This window comes from Myxocyprinus asiaticus, chromosome 6, assembly GCF_019703515.2.
Source record: "Myxocyprinus asiaticus isolate MX2 ecotype Aquarium Trade chromosome 6, UBuf_Myxa_2, whole genome shotgun sequence".
Taxonomy (NCBI): Eukaryota; Metazoa; Chordata; class Actinopteri; order Cypriniformes; family Catostomidae; genus Myxocyprinus; species Myxocyprinus asiaticus.
Window position 1 is genome coordinate 50,364,321 of NC_059349.1, and position 9,601 is coordinate 50,373,921.

Genomic DNA, 9,601 nt, shown 5'->3' on the forward strand with positions numbered 1-9,601 from the left:
AGCTCAACAATACAATAGATTGTGTAATTCTGTCAAATGTTCATCAAATATCAACCACCTATTTTATCCAAATAAATTATACCTTTATTTGAGATGTATGTGTATATGTGTGTCAAAGGAAGGAAGAGAAAGTGTAACAGTCAAGAATCAAAAGTGTGTCAGAAATTAACAATACAAAAATAATTTCAGTTTTACATCTCACAATGATTAAGATGATTAGAAAAGCATAACAAAATTTGCCACTGCAAACATTTACAAAATATGTGACAGATGCATTCACACATTTTTTCACCACTAGCAGTTGTGATCAAACATTTACAGTAAGAAGATCATTGGACATCTCCACTGCACACTTAGACACTCATTTAAAATACAGTATGTGCTGTATGTTGCTCTTATTCTTTCTTGTCTTCAGTGGCCTTTAAATGAAACGCATACATGTAAATAGCGTAAAACAGATGTAGAGGCCATTTCATACTAAATTAGCAATTGTCTTCAGATTGTAATAAATTCATAATCTGAACAGTCAGTTTGTCAAAGATCATCTACTATTAATGAAGTTTCAAAGTACTGTAGATCACTTCATAATCTTGGTCAGTGGGACGTCGCTGAAAATGAAATAAAAAGACAGAAGACAGAAGACAGAGTCAGATGTATTTCAATAATTGAGTGATTAAAAGCATTGCCCACTTATGTATTTTTAACAAAAGAATTAATTAGATAACCTGTTGGAAGTATCTACAAAATTATATTTGAATTTTATTATCTTAATTTTATTTACAGCAAGGCTGCAACAACATAGGATTGGGGGTAGTATTTTAAGAATCAGCCGTTAAAAAAATAATTGGGGTGGCAAAACATGATTTCTTGATGGCAGTAACCTTTGCAAATGTGATTAAAAAAAAAAGAATGACACGCATGTGTTACATCTATATTATCTCTTGTCAGTTTAATCTTTTGAGATAAACTGTTTTATATATCATTATATTAAAATTCAACACTGGTTCCAGGTGGTTGTTCATGCCTGAAAGAAGCATTGATGTTAGTTACCAAAAATGTACTAATGCTTACAATGGAGATCTGGTCTTGGTCAGGTTCGTGATTCTTTCCTTTCTTGAAGACCACTGTATCATAGCAGAGATGACCCTCTGTCTGTGCAATATTAGAGAAAACATGGAACTGTAAATGATTATTCACATGGTGTAAGTTTAAAAGCTTACTATGGTAATTACATATGTCTGACATGCAGATATTTAATTTTTAAGTGCTGCTGTTTAAACACACCATTGAAGTGGCATCGGGTGCTTGTGTGACCAAAGCTCCGTCTTAAAAAAAGAAGAATTCTATTATAATACAACAACCAAAAATGTTCTTTTTCAAAGTATACATATAGCTTGAGGAAAAACAAATGTCATTCATGGTGACTAAAATGTGAGAGTGCAACAAATCCTGTCAAAATTGGATTTTTGGGGAATCAGCAATGTAGTACTTGTTAGAATTGAAAATATAAATGTGAGAACTGACTGTGTTTTCGTTTGATCCTCCAGGTTAACAAAACCACCATCAGTAGCAGAAGTAACGGCCCAGCAATCCAGAGTAGTGGTAAAATCCGATTCCTGAGCTCAGACGAAGCATCAGGAATATACTTGCTGTCCTCTTTATCGTGTCTTGCCATTTGGTGGTTTTCACATGTAGAATTTTTTATAAATGGGATATTTAAATTATTAAAGAAAGCCTACAACATGCTAATGCTGATCAAGAAGAGGTCTTTAAAAATGTTCAATATGTGGCAAAAGATTTCTTCTTCTAATGACATTTACTAACACATTTGGCAAACACTTTCCAAAGCAATTTACAGAGCATTAATTTATATATTTATCAGTAAGTGTGCTTGATGTTGCTAGCGCTATGCTTTAGAGTGCAACAGTCGGGTTGTGGAAATCAAAATCGCATTCATTTTCTCCATAGAGGAACTGGTTTTTAACTGATTTCCTACCGTAAGGCCTACCGTGAGCTGCGAGGTTGTTAATCAATGGTATATGCTTCTATTGAAGCCGTCAGTCCACAATATTTCTAGTTCGTAAAAAAAAATAAATAAATAAAGTTAATAGATACATTTCTGGTTAGAAAACAACTCAGATACTGCAGTGAAAACCACCAATCAGAAAGTCGCGGCAAACAAAGCGTGCGAAAACAGCTCAGCAATGGCTGCCCACTTCAATGACACACTGCGAATGATGCAAAAACTAGTGCTGTCAGTCGATTACATTTTTTTAATAACGATTAATCACATAATTTTTCATAGTTTATCGTGATTAATCGCAGATTTCGAATTTGCTGAAATTTTACTCTATATATTTATTTTCCTGTCAAAATGCACTTATTTCCTTCTTAACAAAGAACACAATGTTCTATTAACATTTTCCAAACAAAGCCTTCCACAGTATAAAGATAGAAATGCACTAAAATAGCACCAATTCATGTAACATTAAACATTTCCCAAAGCCTAAGTTTGAGTTTGACTAATTGAGAGAACTAGTCCCCACATAGGTTGCATATTCATTACATTGTGCATTCAATCTCTTAAACTCTCATTCTCTACAATAATAATCACTGGCAGACTTTGACTATCCGCTTTGTTACAGCAACCATGAAGCCACATTCACAATTAATGTCAGGGCTTCAACGGCAGTGTCAAGTGCCGTTTTGAACTCTAAATAAAAAGCGCTTGTAAACTATGTCTCATTCTGCTTTTTCGTGATAGTTAAGACTTGCATGCTTCTGTGGTAATTAAAATGCACCTTACAGAATCTGCAGAGTAATTGATTGATATCACAAGTACCATCTGGGCTTGTTTTTTTTTTTTTTTTTTGTTGTTTTTTTGCAACAAATAGCATTAAGAGGTCCTTTCTCCATCATATGATCACTGACACGGCTGTTGTTTGTGTGAGTGTTTGCGGCATGTGCGTCAGTATAATGACTCCGGGTGGACACATCGCAAAGATTCCACCCTACTTCCACTTTTTTAAAAACATTTTTAGGATTATTCTTTATTAATGGTAAATGTGTTAATCAGGATTAAGAAAAATTAACATGTTAAACTTTTTGAATTAATCGCATGCGTTAACGCGTTAACTTGACAGCTCTATTAAAAATGTATTGTTTCTATACTTATAATCAACAACTTTAAATCAATAGCTTTATATTTTTACATTGTTTTTAATTTGATTACATCATTCGCAATGCTTCATTGGATTGTAGTTCTTTCAGTTTTGTCTTTTTGTCCAATTTTAAATATGTTTTTGCTTCAGATCAAAGTTTTCTAATACTGTGATTCAACTCTGGTTGGTTGGTTGGTTTGTTTCATGGCTTACAACTCCTCTATGAAGGATTTTATGAAATCCCTATGGAAAAAATGAATGGGAAAAACACTTTGTAATACTTTATTTTACAGTCCTGTCCTACAGAACGTACTAAAGTATATACTACAGTAATTACAAGATACTAACATTGAACCTTAGCCCATATTAAGTACTTCTGGTTACCTAATTTTAAGTACACTGTAATAGTCGGACTGTAAAATAAAGTAAAACCAAACACTTCCGCAACCAAGCCGGCTAAAAAAGTGCGCGGACACGGTTTACATCATTTAGGGTGAGGTTTTCTGAAATTTCTGATTATATAGAGACTTGATTAGTCGTGTTTTAGTTACATTAATACAGTTTTTAAATAATTACTTACGAAGCAGAACCAGCATTATCTGAGCTTCTATCATTTTCAGCTGAGTTTGAAGACAAAAAGCAACAGATAACAGACAAGTTATGCATGATAAAAAAGCAAAGTGAAATATTTGGTTCTCAAATGCAATTAATATGTAGTATAACATTAAAAGGTGATGTGTGCCATTTCTGCGACACTAGCATCACTATTTTTGCAATCAATTTTGGTGTCATAGTGTCACAGAAATTACACTTTTCACCTCTGAGTACATCCAAATGCACTGTCTCAACTGCTTACATGTACTTTTAGATTTATTTTTCCTTTGAACAAAGAGCTGAACAGGGACTTGCAGTTTTCCTACAGAGCACCAGTACCAGCCAGAATCACTCTCTGTCAGGCCAGTCATCATCACAGTGAAGGATTCTCTTCCATCATCACCGATCTGGACTGATGAATTCTGGGATGTGTCAGTCCTCCCCACTGTGTAACATCTCTCATCTTTGAATATGCACCACTGTTTGTATTTATTTTTATATCCAGAACTGTAGAGACACTGGACACTGATATTACCACCTTCCTGTCCAGTTACACTGCTGCTCACCACAGAGAGATCAGGAACTGAACACACAGACAGTAAAAAGTTTGAATTACATGTTTTGTTCCAGTAGGTATCTTTGGAGCATAAAAATGCATATCATACGGTGAAAAAAAATATTGTGCTCCACAAAAACCCACGTTACCTATTTTAACTGTTAAATACAAATTGTCTTTGTCATCTGGCTTGGCATGGCTACCAATCCCCACAGCACACCAGTGATATCCAGAATCAGATGTTGTCAGATTGTTCAGATGCACTGTAAAAATATTCTTTGCTGGGTAATCAGTTATTTGCCATTTCCCAGTTTTGTTTGTATGTGCTTTAATCTCGCACGAGATCCACAGCAGTCCTTCACACCAGTATTTTGGGTTTAGTTTATATTGATCATCATACAGACACGGGATAGTAACATTTCCTCCAGTTCTTACAATTACATGGTTCAGTGTCTTCATGCTCATAATGCCTGTAGAAAACAAAAGTATAAAAAAGAACATAAAATTGACTATAAAAATACTAATTGAACCAAAATGTTTTTAATAGTCTACTTACTATATATATATATTTTTTTAATCTCAGATATGAATACAAGGGCTATCTTTTTAAAAGGAATTTCCATTATTAATTTTCGGTATTCAAGTGTATGCTTCAAGCTCCTCTGTGGTTAACACTCCCTTACCAGAACCCATGAATTTTGTGTGGTTTAAGTACACGTCTAATAGCTTTGAGGCAATCTAAATGCTTGTGTACTCCTAAAAGATGACAGAAGTAACTTTTAGCAGATTTATTTGCATTTAGAATTTAGTCTTTTCTTACAAAAAAATGGAACAAAAACATTGATGCAACTCACAGATATTTATCCAATAAAATATTCAATAGAAAAAGTATGCCCCTCCCCTAATACCACCTGCTTGCACCCATGCAGTCAAATAACTGTATGTCTGAACTTAACAGCACTGTGAAACAAGTGAAATATAATCAATACAACAAAGATGAAACTGATAAATCACAAAACACATCATTAGGTATGCTTAAGAGAGAAAACAATAAAACCATATAAAGAAACATTAACAGCCATACATGAACAAACAAAACAAGGTCATTTGTAGAAACATAACGACCCAACCAGATGGAATGCATATTTTGTGTCTTACCCATTGTGCAAAATAAAAAGCCAAAGAGAATCAAAGGATGCGCCATTTGAGGGTCAGAAAGTGTTTAAGAGAGAACCTGAAATGAACTATTCATTCCTTGCCTCGCTGAGTACATTCAAACAGAAATAAGCAGTTCCTGTTTTTTGTACTTATTACATTTGATGTGATTAAAACAACTTAGCAAAGAAGTTGTAGAAACACACACTCACAAACTGATTTATAGTTTTCATCTAATGCAAGTTTTGGATGAACAAACAAACATTGGAGTATTTGGCACACTGGCCTTATAGAAAAAAAAGTCCCACTTTATAGGTTTCTTCAGAATCAGATTTAGAATGAGCTTTATTGTCAAGTATGCTTACACACACAAGGAATTTGTCATGGTGGCAGAAGCTTCCAGTGCAAAGAGAAAGCAACATATATACAGTACATACATACAAACATATACGTTTAAACATATATACATATAGGGACATACAAATAAATAAATAAGATATAACAGATAAAAAAAGAGAAATATACAATAGAGCAATAATGTTTTTAGAATATTTTATATACAGATATACAGTTATGTGCAGGTGATGTAATGTATTGAAGAAGAGGAAGAATATGTTAAAGAATATAAAAGAAATATGGATATAAGTAGGAATGGATGGACTGTATATTGCATATGGTTGTATTGACAAAAGGAATGTATTTGGGGGCAGTTTTAACTGTTCATGAGGTGGATGTCTTCTGGCTGTTCTGCCAGAGGGCAACAGTTTCGAAAAGGAAGTGTGCTGGGTGAATGGGGTCAAGAGTGATTTTACCAGACTGTAGAAAGGTTCTTAGTTCGGGCCAATGGAGGAGTCAGGAGACAAGGAAGCAGGTTCAAGGTTAGTTCTTTAATTTGCAGTTTTTCACACACACACACACACGACAGTAACCGTCATTATAAACATAAAGGTAATAAAAATGTAGCACACTCTCAGACACGCTGGCTGTTGTGCTTTCCAGTCACTCTCTCTCCCCCCTCTGATGCCCTGGCATGCCTTTTAGGTCTCCCTCCACCATCACTATAATGAGAGACAGGTGTGAGATAATTATGAGCCAGGTGATGAGCCTTACTGCTCTCCATCTCCCACAGACCGACACATGACCATGCCCCCCATGCCACACAACACTTTTCGTCACTCTGGATATGTACAGTTCTAGCAGTGTGGGTAGGGGAGCGCCAATAATCCTCTCAGCAGTCCGAACTATCCTTTGAAGTCTTCTGATGTCTGACTTGGTAGCTGAACCAAACCAGACAGTTAAAGAAGTGCAGAGGACTCAATGACTGCTGAGTAGAACTGTATCAGCAGCGCCTGTGGCAGGTTGAACTTCCTCAGCTGGTGAAGGAAGTACAAACTCTGCTGGGCCTTTTTCAAAATTGAGTCTAAGTGGATCTCTCATTTCATGTCCTGTGAGATGGTAGTGCCCAGGAACCTACATGACTCCACTGCTGCCACAGTGCTGCTCAGAATGGTGAGCGGGGTTAATGTTGGGGTGTTCATCCTAAAATCATCTCCACTGTTTTGAGCGTGTTCAGCTCCAGGTTGTTTTGACCACACCAGACGGCCAGCTGTTCAACTTCCCTTCTGTATACAGACTCATCGTCATCTTGGATGAGGCCGATGACTGTAGTGTCATCTGGAACTTCAGGACCTTAACAGAGGCATCCTTGGCGGTGCAGTCATTTGTGTAGAAGGAGAAGATTAGTGGAGAAAGCACACATCCCTTGGTGGCAGCAGTGCTGATTGTACATGTGCTGGAGGTGAATTTCCCCATTCTCACTAGCTGCTGCCTGTCTGTCAGAAAGCTGGTGATCCACTGACAGATAGAGGCAGGAACAGAGAGCTGGGTTAATTTAGTCCATAGGAGAGCAGGGTTGATGGTGTTAAAAGCCAAACTGAAGTCAACAAATAGTTTCCTTGCATAAGTCCCTGGTCTGTCTAGATGTTGAAATATGTAATGCAGGGGATCCAGGAAAGGTTCAGTGATGTCCTTCAGGTGGGCCAACACCAGTCTCTCAAATGACTTCATAACCACAGATGTCAGAGCGATGGGTCTGTAGTCATTAAGTTATGTGAATTTGGGTTTCTTTGGGACAGGAATGATTGTGGAGCTTTTGAAGCAGCAGGGAATTTCACACTGCTCCAGTGATCTGTTAAAGATCTGTATGAAGATGGAGGCCAGCTGGTCAGCACAGGATTTTAGACAAGTGGGTGAAACACCATCTGGGCCCTGTGCTTTCCTTGTCTTATGTCTCCGGAAGACCCGGCACACATCCTCTTCACAGATCTTATGTGCAGGTTGAGTAGCAAGAGAGGGGAGGAGGGTGGTTGCAGGAGGTGTTAATGTTTGTATGCTGTGAAGGTTGAAGCGGGTGTGGGGTGTGTGACTGGGCTTTTCAAATATACAGTAAATAACATTCAGGTTGTCAGCCAGTTGTTGATTCCCTACAGTGTTGGGAGATGGTGTCTTGTAGTTGGTAAAGTCTTTCAGGCCTCTCCACACTGATGCAGGATCGTTAGCTGAAAACTGTTTTTTCAGCTTTTTAGAATAGCTTCTTTTAGCCACTCTAATCTCCTTTGTCAGTCTGTTTTTAGCCTGATTGTACAAGATTTTATCCCCACTTCTGTAAGCATCCTCTTTGGCCTGACAAAGCTGCCTGTGTTTTGCTGTAAACCATGGTTTGTCATTGTTGTATGTTAAATAAGTCCTAGTAGGAATGCACATATAGGAATGCACATAAAGGCTTACAGTTTATGAAGAGCGTCTCTAAATTAGGACAGCACAAATTCTTCAGCATTGTTACATTTGTACACCAACATTCGTTGATGTAAAAACATGATCCACTGCCTCTCGTTCTCCCCGTTAACTCCGTGGTGTGATCCGCTCTGAACAGCTGGAAGCCCAGTAGATGTAATGCGCTGTCTAGAATGGCTTCACTCAGCAAGGTTTCCATGAAGCCCAATGCAGCAGAATTTGCAAAGTCCTTATTTTGTGGGTGAGGAGAAGTAATTTGTCCATTTTGTTAGGAAGAGAGTGGAGATTCACTAGATGGATGCTGGGCAGCACGCCGGCTCATTTCCCACGTTTTCACCTTTTAACACGCTTGTTCAGCACTGCTGTTCCTCCGACTAAAATGTCCAACAGAATGTCAGAATAATCGAAAACTGGTAAAAGATTGTCTAGCGTGTGCTGTTGAATATTCAGCAGCAGAATATTGGTCGAATACCAAGGCAGCCATCCGTGGTGCCATTTTAGGAAGAACTACTACTACGTACTTTAGCATTTGATACAATGAACTTATTATGTACATGTTGCATTGTAGTTACATTTAAAGTTAAACTGTTAATCTTACCTCTAACTCTAAATCTTACCCTACTTCTACTCCTAAACCTACCCATACCTCAACCTCAGTATCAGCAAATATGAATGTTATGTAAACATTTAGTAACACAGTAAATACATTTTATTGTATGTATTTTAATGTTAGTACATAGTAAAGACACCTAATATCAGAGGTGGACAGTAACGAAATACATTTACTTGAGTACTGTACTTAAGTACACTTTTTGAGTATCTGTACTTTACTTGAGTATTATTTTTTCTGGAAACTTGTGACTTTAACTTCACTACATTTGAAAGACAAATATCGTACTTATCACTCCACTACATTTCTATCAAGGTCCTCGAGTAGAAAGTCGTTACTAGGTAGCAGCTTTGAAAATCAGTGGATGATTTTTTTTTCTTCTCTAAAACGTGATTGGTTTTTTGCAGGTGACAGACAGCCTATCAATAATCACTCTTGTAGGGTCACGTGTCGTGAAGTTCAATGATTTCCCAGCATTTTTTGAACACTGATCAGTAGGCAAAATGGAAGACGGCGGTTCCTCGGCGCAGTGCGTGCACCCATGGCCATATTTAAAAAATATGTTCCAGTTTTCTGAAAATGTTAAAGATTCGTTTAGTTTTAAATGTTTGCTTTGTTTTCTTAAAACGAACTATATCAGCCTTCAAAAACTCGCCGTCCAACCTGCGGAAGCATATTGAGGTATGTAAACTTTGAATTTCTTGTGAAAGCTTGAAATTATCTGTGCTTTAG

The 9,601-nt window shown here is 37.0% G+C and overlaps 1 protein-coding gene across 2 annotated transcripts; it reads right to left on the reverse strand.

Annotated features, from left to right (window-relative positions):
* Window positions 1–52: 52 nt before the first annotated feature.
* On the reverse strand, window positions 53–5,582 carry LOC127443169 (CMRF35-like molecule 1). 2 transcript variants are annotated; one of them, XM_051701744.1, is made up of 8 exons: window positions 5,470–5,582; window positions 4,461–4,781; window positions 4,024–4,338; window positions 3,742–3,781; window positions 1,525–1,667; window positions 1,285–1,325; window positions 1,072–1,152; window positions 53–608 (listed from the first exon to the last, which is right to left on the reverse strand). In XM_051701744.1, the coding sequence occupies exons 1-8, from the start codon at window positions 5,513–5,515 to the stop codon at window positions 552–554; spliced, it is 1,044 nt and encodes a 347-aa protein (XP_051557704.1). In that variant the 5' UTR covers window positions 5,516–5,582; the 3' UTR covers window positions 53–551. The 2 variants fall into 2 exon arrangements, with proteins under 2 accessions (XP_051557704.1, XP_051557703.1); XM_051701743.1 differs by having other exon boundaries at window positions 4,018–4,338.
* Window positions 5,583–9,601: the final 4,019 nt, after the last annotated feature.